Source organism: Suricata suricatta, chromosome 6, assembly GCF_006229205.1.
Source record: "Suricata suricatta isolate VVHF042 chromosome 6, meerkat_22Aug2017_6uvM2_HiC, whole genome shotgun sequence".
NCBI lineage: Eukaryota > Metazoa > Chordata > Mammalia > Carnivora > Herpestidae > Suricata > Suricata suricatta.
In genome coordinates, this window is record NC_043705.1 from 6,652,764 (window position 1) to 6,668,160 (window position 15,397).

Consider the following 15,397-nt stretch of genomic DNA (forward strand, 5'->3'; position numbering starts at 1 on the left):
AGAACGAAGCGTTGCAGAGAACACACCTCATAAAATAACTCTTGTTTCTGGTCCTTGGTTTCCGCCGTTCTGTTGGGAACCCGCAACGGCCTGTGCTCACAACACATCACGGCCAAGAGGAAGATCTAGTCACAACTAGAAGGGACAACGAAAATGAGAAGATTCTCTAGCTCACGCCACCCCTTTTCCTCACTGAAAGGCACACTAGATCAAAAGCCTCCCTTAAAGAAACATATTTTAAGGGCCCATTTGTGCAGAATCACTACACTTCTTATCAGATAACCCGATGAATATAATGGCTTAGGAGGCCTACATTTGTTCATGCAAAACGGTTACTACAAAACCTTCAATAGCTAACGCTTTCCCATTTTACAGGACGGTAGGTGCAATTCACTGCCCTGAACAATTTACTCAGATTACAGGTAAAAACTCAAAAGGTGGGCAAGGGATGGAAGAAGGCAATTAATGTGTATGGCGGTGGGGAGAAACAGCTGTCCAAAAAAACCTATAGAAAAGTTCATTGTGCTACCAGTTAGAATATTAGCAATAACTTGCTGACTTAACTCCCCATGACAGACCTAATTAGAAGGTGGCAATAAATGTTTCCAGGTGTTTAATTAAGTGTGATAATTATTTCTTTCCTTTAAGACAGATGGAGTCATATGTTTACATTTCACAGCATAATGTTTCCTTAGTTAAAACGCTGTGGAAACACTTTTGTGTTAACACCGGACTGAAACCAGGGCAAAAATATCTGCTGTGATAAGCAGCACTTAAAGTGATTTATCAACGCTTGCGTGCATATGCCAATAGACAACGGCAACTTAAAGGCTGCTCGGTTTCCATGACTTCTTTTAGCCACAGAGTTTTCTGCCACCCTTACACCTCAGTGAAAAACTTTTATTCGATATGTCATCTCCATATCGGTATGTCTTAAATGAAGTCTTATCGGGGAAGGGGGGGAAATTTTATGGGGATCTCTACTTTCATGGCAAGAATATAGCAAGAATAAAACGAGATACAGAATTTAGGGACTATTAGAAATGGATGAAACCACAGCAATCAGGAAATCACTTTAAGGTTGGATTCAAGCACAGAGCAGCTATCAATTAACTTTTTTTTTTAAGTAGGCTTCAGGTCCAGTGGGAAGCCCAACATTAAGGCTTGAACACAGGACTGTGAGATCAAGACCTGAAGTGCGATCAAGAGCCCGACATTCAACTGACTGTGTTACCCAGACACCCCTAACTTTTTTTTAATGCAGAAATATACCCTACCTTGAGATAGTACTGACCCCCTCCAATAAAATGATTTACAGAGGTGTGTAATTATCAGTCTTCGATAAGTCAAGGATTCTGTTGTTGCAAGAATGGGCTCTCAGCTACGGCTCCCTTCCTTCCATGATCCCGAAGGATATTTCCCTTTTTTACCGAGGGTTGTGTTTTAATTAGCCGGCTTTAACATTACTGTGTCCCTGAATCAATAAACATCCTATCGAAATGTCAAAGTTTGGTTGGTCAGCCTGGTCTTGATCTTGAACATGCCTATCAGCCTCCCTGGTTCTGAAAACGCTCATCAGGTAGTCCTGCATCAGGTGCTTTGGACTGAAGTGTCACCGGAGCGCGTGCAGGGCCACACGGGGACACACACACACACACACACACACACACGCACACACAACTTTCTTCTTCAAAGGAAGTCTCCACCAAAGATCTCAAAGCAAAAACTCTAGTCTGCCCGTTTCACAATGCAGAGTAGGATTACAATCTCAGGCCAGCATCCCGGTCTGCAATCTGGGGCATCGTGATAACCCAGTCAGTCCTCTGGACAGCACGAGCTGTTAACAGGCAGCCGGGACAGCAGAGCGGGGGCCGCGGCCACAGAAGGAAGGAAGGAATCGCGAGTGGGACTCAGGGCAAGAGGTGGAAGTTAAGGGGTCGACCCAAGTTGTAAGGGCTGCGAGCTGGAGGTCTCAGATTAGTCGCTGCGACGCAGAAACTGGGGAAAACTCCGGGGAGTTTCCGGAGCTGTGGGCGCCTGCACACACACTTACACGCACTCGCTCACATGCACCCACTCACACCTCCCCCCTTCCGAAAGTCTAGGGGAGCGGAAAGCGCGCCCCCAGGAGCAGCCCGGAGCCCAGAGGCCGGGGAAGCCCCGTGAGGGTGTGTGCGAGACCGGCGCGCCCGGGAGGCACTTACTCGGAAGGGAGGGCGCGGTGGCGCCGGGACACAGAGGCGAACCTGGTGATCTGACGGCGCGAGTTCCCTAGTGGCTCGAACGCTCGCGGGCTCCCGCGGACCGATCAGCGGAGCGCGGGCCTGAGCCGGCGAGAGAAAAGGAGCCAAGGGCCGGGGGCGGGGCAGGCCCGCGTGGGGAGGAGCGGAGTGGCCCGGCGGGGGCGGGACGGGAGAGGAGGAGCCAGGGGCGGGGCTACAAAAGGCTCTAAGAAGTCGGGGCGGGGCCGGGAGGAGGAGTTAGAGGGTCTGGGGCGGGGCCATAAAGAGCTAGGAGTCCAGAGGTGGGGCTGAGAGGAGGAGCTAAGGAAGTGGGGGCAGATACGACCAGGGAGGAGGGGCCATGGGCGGGAGTATGGGCGTGGCTAGACAGTCGGAGCCGAGCTGAGAGGCCGAACCAGAAGGCTGCGGGCCGAACACGCCTGGTGGGAGGGGCCGAGACAGGGTGTGGGAGGAACTATACTGCCGCGGGCGGGGCCAGAAAGAGCTATAAAGGCGGGGGGCGGGGGGACGGCGCCGAGAGGAGGGGCTAGGAGTCTCCGGACTGAACCGGCGGGAAAAGCAGAGAGGTGGAGACGACGCAGGCGAGGTAGAGCTGCAGGGCCGTTCTGGTCGCGCCCCAGTTGCCTAATGGATAAGGCACGGGCCTCCTAGGAGGTTCTGGGCTGGGAGGAGGAACCGGGTATTCTGGACTGGACGAACCCATCCTGACACCCCGGGTGTTGCGGCAGGTGCTCCATAGAACGCGGAGGAAGGCCAGGCAGCAGCCTGGAAGTGAGATCCCGACTGGAATGAGAGACCTTTGCACGCGAGGGGCCATGTGGCTTGAGGGACACGTTTGGGCCTCTGTATCTTTAGTTGTAAAAATGAGATTCCAGCCTCACAGTGTGTTGAGACGGTTAAATGCGCTCATGCATGGTTACACCGTGCCTAGCACGAAACAGGTACCCATGACCGTTGGGGTCTGTGGTCACCGATGCTGATGAGAAATATCCATATATATAACCTTCTAAATCCTAAATCTCAAACTCCCACCTGACTTTTTTTTTTTTTTTTTCTGGGGAGGGGTGGTTCAGCCTATACTAGCCTCAAGTCTACCCGGTAATATCTGACACACTCATGATTCCTGGTTTCCATTCGCGCGGAGGTTGCAGTTACAGGCTGATTGGCCCCTAGGGAGTTAATCTGGTCTCAGTCCTTTCCATGGACTTCACTATGACTTCTCCTGCCCCTGGGCCAAAGGCTAGCTGCCCCCCACCCCGGGGTTGGGGCAGAATCTAGGCCTTACTTCTGCTGAGGAGCCCCGACCCACAGTATCGGTGCATGAAGTTTCTGACTTTCATGGGAGTGCGATGAATCCATCCATACCACAAACAGCCATTAAACACCTGCTAAAAGGTGGCTCTGTGCAGAGGGTTGGGAATATTAATGCTACCAAAACTCAGTATGGGCAAGTCAGCATTCTAATCCTCACAACAGCCCACAGATCCTATAAGCTATCTTAATTTTACAAAGAGAGAAGTCACAGTGAAGTAAAACAGCCCGCCCACCGTTACAAATATAGGAAGTGGCACAGTATGACTGGGAGACAGGGAGGTAAACACTTTGTAAGTGAAATAGACCAGAAAATCACAACGCATCTGTGTTTAATGCCCCAAATAAGAATACGCACAAGGTTCAAGGGTGAAGAGAAGAGTACGCTATCATGTGGTTATAGCTATTGGGAAGGGAGTGTCAGGAAAACCTTCCTGAAGGAGGTGATTGATGTCTGAGCTGGGTTTGGAAGAAGGAATATGAGTCACATGGAGAAATGGACACAGGAAACATTTTTCAAGTATTAAGGGTTGGGAAAAAGTGAAGTATAGATTGGGATGAAAGTAAAATAACAAGAGAGGACGAAATCTAAGTGTTTTTTTTTCCTTTGTTTTGTTTTGTTTTGTTTTTTCCTATGGGAGCTAAAGAGTATTAATTTGACCCTGGGTTGGTAGGAAGGCAGAAGCATTTTAATCATGGGAGATGTGTCGATTGTTCTAGAAAGGTTAATCTGAAAACAGCATAGAGAATGCCAGAGCCAGGAAACTTGCTTATAAAATTATTGAAATATGTCAGGTTGGGATACTGCGGTAGGCAGAATAAGGAATCTAGGAAAGACATCCACTCCCTAATCTCTGGAACACTTTGTGGATGTAATTAAGTTCAAAGATGATGAGATGGAGAGCTTATATTGGATTACGTAAGTGGATCTAAGATACTCATCTGAGTTCCATAAAGTGAAAGAGTGAGTTGGAGAGATTCAAAGTATGAGAAGAACTATACCTGGTTTAGGAGCCAAGGAATGGGTGGCGTCTTGAAGTTGGGATTGGACTTCAGCCAACAACAAACATGAACCTCAGTCCGAGGACCACAAGGAAGTGAATTCTGCCAGGATCCCAACTGAGCAGGGAAAGGGGATCCTCCCTTAGAGCCTGCAAAAGGGAACTCAGCTCTTGAGGTGATGCTTTGATTTTATCCTGTTGAGACCCACACCAGACTTCTGACCTACAGTACTGTAAAATAATAAATTCGTGTTGTTTTAAAACCTTATATTAGTGGTAATTTGTTGTGACAGTAAGAGGAAATGAACACAGACTTTGAAGGCCTAAACTAAGTGGTTCGAAAGAAGGTGGCTCACGCAGGCCCTGGAAATTGATGAGATGTGGGGGTTGAGGGAGGAGAGTCATTTCGGTTGATTCACAGGGTTTCTGGTTTGGCAAGGTCAGTCTTTGGTGGTGCTGCCTAATAGAGGGAGGGACAAAGGCACTTAACTTTCTAAATACTTTTTGAGTCTGCAGTGATGCAACTAAATTAAGATGAAGAGTTTGTACACTCCCATCTTTCCCCACATCCAAATAATTAGAAATGATCCCCGAATGCCCATGGGCAGTGGTATTTGTCACCACCCACCGAGAATTCTAGTAATGTATCTGCCCTGTATAAACTGGATGACTTAAGGACAAAGCAAAAGTGTTTAGTGAGACATGGCTGCTTCAGCCATATGAGATAGGAGGGGGAGACCATCTCTATGACTGCTGTCAGTCAGCCAGGATGTCATGATGTCTACAACCTCGACCCCAGTAACTGCTACCATTGCTTCACTGTAATCTCCCTTGTTCCCAACTGTACCCTAAAACAGCAATGCCCAGAGCCTCTTCTATCTTTACCTGTATAAAGATTCTATCATGTCAGTGTTCTGTATTCTAACCATAGTCTCTCATCCTTGACCTAATTTTTGACTCTTCCTTTAACCTCGAGTAGACTCGTATTTCTCCCATGCGTCTTCCTTGTCTACCCAACCTAACTCCAATAACCAGCACTTCAGCCACTCAGTGCTAGTGCCTCCTACTCCTGTACCTCACTGTCCTTTCCTTGTACTCACCTGGCAAACCTTTCTAGCCATCCACGGTTCCCATGGAACTACTCAAGAAGAACCCAAAAAGGTGCAACTTCATTTTCTACAGACTCATGATCTCTTTATCTCAGCCAAGCCTGTGTGCCACCTGGATATCCTCCTACATCATGGGTAGAATGAAGAGGGTTCAATCTTTACCCCTTTCCTTGACACATCTTCCCCCCCTCCCCCTCCCTGCTCACTACTTCCTATTTCGTACAAAATATACAATCATCAAGAGGGAGCTTTCCCAACTTCCTGTTGGAACTAGCAACAATACCATCTGCATCCACTCATTTTGACTTTCTTTCCTCTCATTGCAGTGGATCAGAGCAAACCCTCTCAACAGCTCTCTGTGCCCCCACACTGCTGCTGCCCCTCCAGCTCTTTTTTTTTAATCTATATGAGCTATATTCAGTTAACTATTCCTTCTCTTTTATCCTCAACCTCTCAAGTTCTGTACTTTCCTTGTAAAACATAAAAATGCTAAAATTTTCAAAATGATAACAAAATTAAAATTCCCCAGACTCAGCCACCTTCTCTCACTGCAACCCCCTTTATTGGGGCCATTTAGACCTGACAGGTCACAGTTGCTAATAGTAGGAACAGGGCAGAGTGGCCATCGCCTCAGGGCTTACTTTAGGGGGCTGGGGAAGGGGACTCCCCAGTCTTGGGCAACTTGCATTACTGTCTTTAGAGAACGATTAGTCTTCCCTTTAACACTGGTAAAGACTTAGGATTCCATCTTATTTCACAGTGTAATATTTAGAAATTAATGAAGTAATTCACTTTCCTATCTTACTTGAGCAAATAGACACTTGAATCACTTCATTTTCAAATTAGCTCTTGTATATTTCCAATGTGGGATCAAAAAAAGTATTACGAACTAGGCATCATCTAATCCCTAGTCCGTTATTTAATGAGTGGCTAAATGTAGTTTTAAATCATTGCAGCTCCATCTGGATTAATGAATCCTCCCAGAACAAAACAGCAACACCCTATAAAACATACAGAGTAGAGATAGCTGGAAATACTTCTGAGTATCTGGTTTTGCTTCTGCCCAGCTGAAGGTACGAACTAACTTTAGACAAACTTCTAAGTTTTTAAAAATCTTATGATCTAGTTTCTCCCGCACTTTTCTCTCTTGTTGGAAGTCCCAACTCTGCTTACTCAGGGCCAGCCTCCTTTTTTCAGTGTAAGAAAATAAGTACATACAACCATAGTATGTACAACAAAAAGTATGCACAGGGGTGCCTGGGTGGCTCAGTTGATTAGGCATTTGACTTCGGCTCAGGTCATGATCTCACTCCTTGTGAGTTGGAGCCCTGCGTGGGGCTCTGTGCTGACAGCTCAGAGCCTGGAACCTGCTTCCGATTGTGTCTCCCTCTCTCTCTGCCCCTCTCCCACTTGTGCTCTTTCAAAAATAAACATTAAAAAAATTAAAAAGTAATTAAAAAATTAAATGTATACACAAATAATCTGAGAGTGGACGTGACTCACATTCCCTGGATGAACAGGGAAGATTTCACAAAAGAGTTTCCATACAACCGAGTTGAAAAGGATGAATGGAGTTTTCCAGGCAGAGTGAAGGGTACTCCAGGAAGTGTGGAGAGAAGGAAGACATGGTCTAACATTTTCCAGCAGGCTAAAAGCACTAAAGTGAGGATGTGCACCTCAAATGCAGCCATGGGAATAATACCTATGTGTCCTTTGTGCTTTAACTATAATTTCATGGAAGTTTGTCAATAAATGTACCTGATTCAAAACATGGCTACAACTTCGCCATCCCCCCAGATCATTATCTGAATACTCACTGCTTCAACTCTTTCCAGTACTATCTCTTTTCAAAGCATTATCATAACATGTTCATAACATGTAATCTTGTCCTTAAGGTAACAATGAGTCAACAGTACATATGTTTTTCCAAAAAAAAAAAAAAAGTCAAGGTGCAGATTGGGTAGGTTAAGAGAATTGTTCAATGTCATGCAGACTAGAAACTCAAGGACAGAATAAAATTTGGGGATCAATGATCTTTCCTAATACTTCTATAGACCACAACCTCCACTGATAGCTAGTACAGATCACTGGTGATTATACCTTCATCACAAGTATTTTTCACTATTTATTCAGAATTACTTACCTCCTATAACATAGTAACTAAAACACACCTCTTCTGAAGAAAGGTTGCTAGAGCTATTGGTTGCATCATAGGGTGACTTATCCAAATCTTAGCCAGTTCAATCACTCTCCCCATGAAACCAAATTCTCTACATGTTTCCAGATGTTCAACTTTTGAGCCATTCTGTGTAGAAATGAAACTGCTGCCCCTAAGTTAGAACCTTATTTTCCTGGGATTGCACCACTGGGCTCCTTATTCATGTGGGATCTTCCTCAATTATTTTCTCCGTTTTGAACATCTCAAATCTCACTTGTGCCTATCCCAAAGACTACAAAGGCTTGTTTTGTTTTGTCTTTGGCCACACAATACTACTCTGAAAAGATTTTTTCTACAAATATGGTATAAAACTCCTGCTCTGTTTATGGAGTTCTCTTGTATACTTACCCATGAAATGGCTAGTACAAGTTGGCAACCCTGCACTTGATGTTAAACAAGAAAGGCTCGGGGCGCCTGGGTGGCTTAGTCGGTTAAGTGTCCAACTTTGGCTCGGTTCATGATCTCACAGTTCATGGGTTAGAACCCTGTGCCAGGCTCTGTGCTGACAGCTCAGAGCCTGGAGCCTGCTTCAGATTCTGTGTCTCCTGCTCAGTCTCTGTCCCTCCCTCACTCATGCTCTGTCTCTGTCTCAAAAATAAACATTAAAAAATAAGATAAAAATGGGGTGCCTGGGTGGCTCAGTTGGGTAAGTGTCTTGACTTCGGCTTAAGTCGTGATCTCGCAGTTTGTGGGTTTGAGTCCCTCATTGGGCTCTGTGCTGACAGCTCAGAGCCTGGACCCTGCTTCAGATTCAGGCGTCTGCCTCTCTCTCTGCCTCTCCCCTGCTTGTGCTCTCTCTCTCTCAGATCAACAGATACAAATCTAATATTCTCTTAGCATTGAGACAATATTCTATTGCATAGATGTATGACAATTTATTCAACCATTTATGTACTAATTACCATTTAGTTTTCCAAGGTTTTGTTTTGCTCCAGATACTTCAATAAACTTCTATGTACAAGGTTGCTTTTATCCTTATAGGATAATTTCTCAAAAGACTGCTTAGTCAAAATGTGTATTCAGCGTTAACATGAGTCTAGGTCTAAACATTGTCAGAACGTACTGCTAGCAGCAATATTTCAGGGCGCCCGTTTTCTTGCATCTTGACCAAAACTGATGTTGTCAATTGACTTTATATGAATCTGACAGATGAAAAGCAGTATCATACTGTTGCTTTTTTTTTTTAAACCAACATTCCTTTAACCATTACTGAGGATGGGCATACTTTATACTTGCTGACTTTTCCAATGCCCTGTTCTGTGAGTTGATTTCTCCAACAATTTATCATCTTAAAGTTATTTTTGTATATATGGACATTAATAATTTCCTGATTACTATACAACTATTTCTTATAGTCTACCTGTTCTTTTACCATTGACTGTAGTCCCCTGCCATGACATTAAATTTGTTGGGTTAGTAAAATATGTCTGAGTTACCAACCCTGTTAAAAAAGAGTGGTCATCACCACTTTAAGGTCATCTAAAGAATTTCTTAAATGTGTATGTTTGTATGTGTTTTCACTGTTGAGACCAGTGTGAGAAAATCTTGCAATTTTTTTAAGTAATTAAAAAAAAAGGAGAAATAGTTTGGGCAAAACAAAGAGATCAAGAAAGGAGGAAGCAATTGACTGTCCATAATTCTACAGAAGAAAAATCCTACATTTCAGAAAATGAGACTTGCAATGTTGTGAATTTTTCCATCATTACAAAGCCACATTCTCAGAAAAAACACAATTTAAAAAATGTATTTTGATGTATCCATTCCATTAATGTGAATGAATTTTTACATATATGTACATCGTTTTATATTTAAATATACATTCCAACTTTTTATTCTCCCCATTTTTCAATAACACTTACCTATTAAGTAAAAAAGATTATAGAAAAGAAAAAGCAAGGTATTCAGGAAAATTAATCCTTCCTATATTTTACCAAATATAAATACAGAAATTCTCTATTTTAAAATGTCATGTATACTTTAAGTCAACTAAAGTTGCATAAATATTACTTAAAACAGTACCATGCTAAAAAAAAAAGTCACTGCATGATTGTTTATTTAAAATATTATGACTCTGATGTAAATACATATGGGCTTACATAATTTATTACTCATATAAACCCTCAATTAAAATCCTTAATTGTTCATCCACAATGCCTTTTTTTCTAATTAAGCATAATAAATTTTCTATCTCATTGGAAGTGTTTAAAGCTTTTTGAATCTTGATTTGTGAAATTACTGAAAAATAACGTAAGCTTACCTCTATCAAACAAAGTTACTGTTTGCAATGCTGTCACAGGCTTCTCCATGGCATACGGTCACATACGGTTATTGCACAATTAAAGATATAGGGCATTATGTGCACATAAACTCTCTACATAATTAAGGACAGTGTATTCACTGCAACTAGCTTAACACATTTAAAATTATGAATACAATTTACAAAACCTTTAACAATATACTTTTAAGATAAAAGTATCCTGAGGATTTTACAAAATTCATTTTACCAGCCCTTCATTTCTTCACTTTGACTCTTCAGTTTCCCAGATAATAGCTGTCCATATTTTGTTACATAAAAATGTTTTTATAGTTCCTATTAACAAAATATATTTAAGCTAAATAGTATATAACTGTCCCTTCAACGCGTAGTCCCATCTGCTTCCAGTCTCCTTGGCTAAAATCAAGTATTTATCAAGTTTTCTGTAATTTTTAATCAGAAAAAGGTATAGCACAGAACAGACAGAAATAGGGTTAGCACATTTAAGTTAAAAGCATTGTGCATCTTTAATATTTTGGTCATATTTTATAGTAAAATAATATATTTTGGCAAAAAATAATAAAATAGAAGGTTTAATTTCTTTTCTATCAGTGGTAGATCTGGCGGGTATTTTACATTTGTAAGTATTATCTATTTAATTTGACTGCCTTCACATTTGTTTCTAAAAACACTGCTATATGGTGTTCAGAACTTTGAGACTAAAAGCACCTAAAAAGGAAAAAGAAATGTAAGTAAAATGTTTGGTGCTCAAAAATCCTTTGACAAATTCATAAACTTACTTTTAGGTATCTCGTATATGCCAACACAGAATTGTTATTGCTGGCTAAGACTTAAGTGACTCAAGATAATCTTTAAAATAATAATCTTGGATGTCTTACTGAAATTATTTGAAAATTAGGATGGGAATTCGAAACTTAAGAACAAAAAAAACATGAAAAAAAACAGTTGCAAAAAAAGTTGCTATTCTAGCGGCAGTAATTGTTATGGCACAAAAACACATGAAAAGACTTGTCATTTTCTCTGATATATACATAAATGAAGTTCAAAGAAGATGTGTAAGATATATTACATATATACACACACACACTTGGGCTCCAGACGGGACACTGAGGAGAACTTTATATAAGACTGAAGTCCCAATGACAGTTTTTAATGAATATGTTCATTGTTTTTTATTCTTACCCAATTACCATCTACCATTAGTTAATAGAAGAGTTTGAGATGTATATGTATGAAAAAGGAAGTAACAGTGTGCTGAGTCAAGTGATGACTGATGTGAACTGCTTTTACATAAAGGGTATTTTTACTGTTAAAGAAATTCATACAGAGATATCTGCAGAAGAGTTTACCAACAATAAGGAAACAAAAGTCCTTTAACACTACGACGTACTCAGAATAACATACTATAAATATGTACTATTACATATTACTTATACATTCTACCTTAGGCAATATAGTCTAATTCTGGATGACCTTGTTAATTTTTAAGGCATCAGTGCATCAAGGGCAAAGGTCCATAAAATAAGTATGAAACCAAGAGAGCATTAGTTTATCTGTGGCAGAGAGAGTGAGTGATCAGTGTAGACTGTATGTGCTGGCCACTTCCAGGGAGTAGGTAATCAATTACACATCCTATTGTCAGACTGTCAGAGCATAAATTTCACATCATTTTTCAACACTTCATTGAGTGGGCTAAACTGATCCGGCAGGATCCTCATCTTCATCGTGCCATCGGCGCCACATGAGAACACGTGGTTTGCTGGCCCCGTCTCAATCTGCATCACTCCTGTTCCAATGTTCCGGAAAATGGACTGCCGAGCGTGTTCATTGATAAAAGTGTGGAGAAGAGTAAAGGTAGACAGACTCCAAATCTGAAAGATATTAGAAACAAAATTAAAAAATCAGGTTGACAGATTACCTTAAAAATCCAAATGAAAAATTCAAGCCTGCTTTCTTGTGCAAACAAGGAATTTCTAAAACAAATACGGAAAATAAACCCTGTATAGGCCTAAGGTCATAACCTCTTGATTCTGTGTTGCAATTTCCCAAATCCCTTTGATATTATCATATTCTTCAAAATCTATCCATTTAAACAGGAAGGTAATTTGAACCTTGCATTGGGGATGACAAGTGAGATACAAGGAGGCTAAGTGTACACACCTAAAGAAACTTGTAATGTTGTAGGGACTACAACAAGACTTCTTATCTCTCAGCAAGGCTTGTGCTGTGTAGCTTATAATGGGGTAATCTTTTATAATACCCAGCAAGGGATTAGAACCAGTGGAAAGAGGGCTTCAGAAAAGGAAAAACTATGTTCCACCTGCAGGGTATATTACCACAACTTCAGCACACTCAATTTACTAAGCTTTTCTATTTTTAGCCCTTACCAAAATAAATGCATCTATTCCTAAAGTGAATTATTACAAGGTACTTTATGAGCATCTTCACATATGTGAAGGACCTAAATGCCTTCGGGACATCCATTTTAACTTTAGGAAACTAAAATAATCCTAATTGAGATCTGTTTTTTTTAAACTTTTTTTAAATTCTGAATGTCATTAGTACATATTATTCTAGACTTGGTTGTTAAGTTGTGATTTCTAAAGATTTTTTAAAAAAATTTTTAAAATGTTTTATTTATTTTTGATACAGAGACAGAGCATGAGAGGGGGAGGCAGAGAGAGAGAAGGAGACACAGAACTGGAAGCAGGCTCCAGGCTCTGAGCTAGCTGTCAGCACAGAGCCTGACGTAGGGCTCGAACCCACAAACGTGAGATCTGACCTGAGCCGAAGTCGGAGGCTTAACCGACTGAGCCACCCAGGCACCCCTAAAGGTGTCTTTTTTTTAATGTTTTTTTGAGAAAGAGAGAGAGAGAGGGAGCACACATGTGAGCAGAGGAGGGGCAGAGAGAGAGTGGCGGAGAGAGAAGCCCAAGCAGGTTCCATACTCAATGGAGAGCCTGACTTAGAGCTAGATGTCAGAACTGTGAGATCATGACCTTAGCAGAAATCAAGAGTCAGATGCTTAACCAACTGAGCCACCCAGGCACCCCATATTGTAACTTCTGAATACTACGTGGTATACTTTCAAATCTTTTCTTACTTGATTAAATAATAATCCTAGAATCATAGCACAAACTAATTTAAAGAAATAATCTAAAACCTAATATAACTTCTTCTAAATGGAAGGCAGTTCAAATAAGAAACTAGCTTCAAACAGAAGGAAAATAATTCTGTATGGAAGATAGTGTATATATCTGATTTTAAGAAAAGCCTTTACGGGGCACCTGTGTGGTTCAGCTGGTTAAGTGTCCAACTTCGGCTCAGGTCATGATCTCGTGGTTTCTGAGTTCGAGCCCCACATTGGGCTCTCTACTGACAGCTCAGAGCCTGGAGCCTGGATTGGATTCTGTGTCTGCCTCTCTTTCTCTGCCCCTCCCGGGCTTGTACTCTCTCTCAAAATAAATAAATAAACATTAAAAAAAAAGCCTTTTCAAAATTCCACAATTCTAGTTAATTTTTTTCTGGCTGATAATTATGAAAATAATATGCAGGTTCTAAGAAAAGTAGCCCAACTTATTCTTTATTATTATTATTATTATTATTTATTTTGGATAGAGAGAGAGAAAGTTGGGGATGGGCAGAGACAGAGGGAGACAGAGAACCCAAAGCAGGCTCCAGGTCTGAGGTTCAGCACAGAGCCTGACATGGGGCTTGAACTCACCAACCAAATGAGCCGAAGTCAGACACTTAGCCAACTGAGCGAGCCACCCAGGCGCTGCTCCCTGCCAACTTATTCTCACTTAAAAGTCTCACTAGTGGTTAAATTAATGGATTCTAAGAATGAAGACTCCTTCAATGGGTTGCTGGCCATTACAATAATTTAGGGGCTAGTCTAAACTGACTTACCCTTGCAGATTTTTCCAAGTGCAGCCAGAGGACCCTCCAACAAAACTGCCAGGTATGTAGTATAAAAATGCATACTGGGACCTAGCAGCAGTACTGAGTGGCTGGATGCTAATGCTATATAAATTAAAAATTGCGAGTAACTCGGGATAAAGGAAAATATTATTGTATTTCAGTATCTGAAACTGAACTTGATAACTCTGAAAATGGTAGTCAGAGCAATTCTAATGTCTCAAATATGTTTTAGATGTGAGAAATCAAGTGCTTTTGCACATTAATTAGGCCTATTTGAAAACAAGCGAAAAACGGACAATTTCAAGTTAAATATTACATTCATTCATTAAAAGATCTATTAAGTAGCAACTAACATGCTGGCTACAAAGGAGTTAGCATTTCTACTATTTAAATAAAAGACTGGAATCATCAATACGATTAAAGCCTTAAGGTTTCTGAAGATTTCTCTTCATCGTGCAGACTCTGTGGCATTACCGTATTTACCTTTATGTTGCCTTCAGCAGATCCTGTAACAAAGTACTCTTCTGTTGGGTCAACAGCAATGGCTTTCACAGGAGAATCATGGCTCTGGAAAAGCTGCCTCTGCTGTCGTTGCCGAAGGTCAAATGCACAGGTAAAGCCTTTTCTGCCGCCTGATATCAGCAGCTGGTGTTTCGGAGCATATGCTAAAACAGTAGCTCCACTATCGTGGCAAGTAAAAGCTGAAAATTAAAGTAAAGTCAGTTAAAAAGTAAAACCATTTAGGATTTCTGGCTTCTGGCCAAAGGAGAATAATAGATCACCGATTTACCCACCTACCTCTAACCATTAAAAAAATTAAATGCTGTATCGGAAACCACAGTTTGAGGCAGTGGACAGCAGGCAGAGAAAGAGGGCCTCTAAGTGATGGGAAGCACATTGGGAGAGGCAGACAACCGCCCCACTATTGCCTACGGATGGTTTTCTGGACACGGCACAAGGGGACCGCAGCTGGTCTGGGTGCCCATTTCCACCAGCCACAGTGGGAAACCTTATAATTCGCAAGGCAAAGAACACAACACTCAGAAGCGTTTTGCCTCAGAAGTAGGTAAAATTTGTAATTCCAGGCATACAAAGAAGCAGGAAAATACAACCCATAAGAAGCAGAAAATCCATCCACTGACACTAACCCAGATATCACACAGGTCATAGAATTAGTAGACAAAGAAATCAAGTCATCAAATGAGAGATACAAATAAAAAGTCCAGAGATTAGAAACTATAATATTCAAATAAAAAGTGTCCTATATGGAATTAAGAGCAGATTAAGCAATGCAAAAAAGAAAATGGTGAAACTTGAAG

General features: G+C 41.5%; 2 protein-coding genes across 4 annotated transcripts in view; both read right to left on the reverse strand.

Moving 5' to 3' along the window:
* The window catches only part of TNFAIP8 (TNF alpha induced protein 8), a 127,211-nt gene extending 124,841 nt beyond the window's left edge, over positions 1-2,370 (reverse strand). For both annotated transcript variants that reach the window (XM_029941554.1, XM_029941553.1), the window contains exon 1: positions 2,205-2,370. In XM_029941554.1, coding sequence (XP_029797414.1) covers position 2,205 — 1 coding nt within the window. In that variant the 5' untranslated portion in view covers positions 2,206-2,370. The remainder of the gene's footprint in view (positions 1-2,204) is intronic.
* A 7,240-nt stretch (positions 2,371-9,610) lies between these two features.
* DMXL1 (Dmx like 1) overlaps positions 9,611-15,397 on the reverse strand; it is a 129,574-nt gene continuing 123,787 nt past the window's right edge. For both annotated transcript variants that reach the window (XM_029941556.1, XM_029941555.1), the window contains 2 exons: positions 14,562-14,779; positions 9,611-12,028 (listed from right to left, as the gene is read on the reverse strand). In XM_029941556.1, the coding sequence (XP_029797416.1) occupies positions 11,804-12,028; positions 14,562-14,779 (443 nt within the window). In that variant the 3' untranslated portion in view covers positions 9,611-11,803. The remainder of the gene's footprint in view (positions 12,029-14,561; positions 14,780-15,397) is intronic.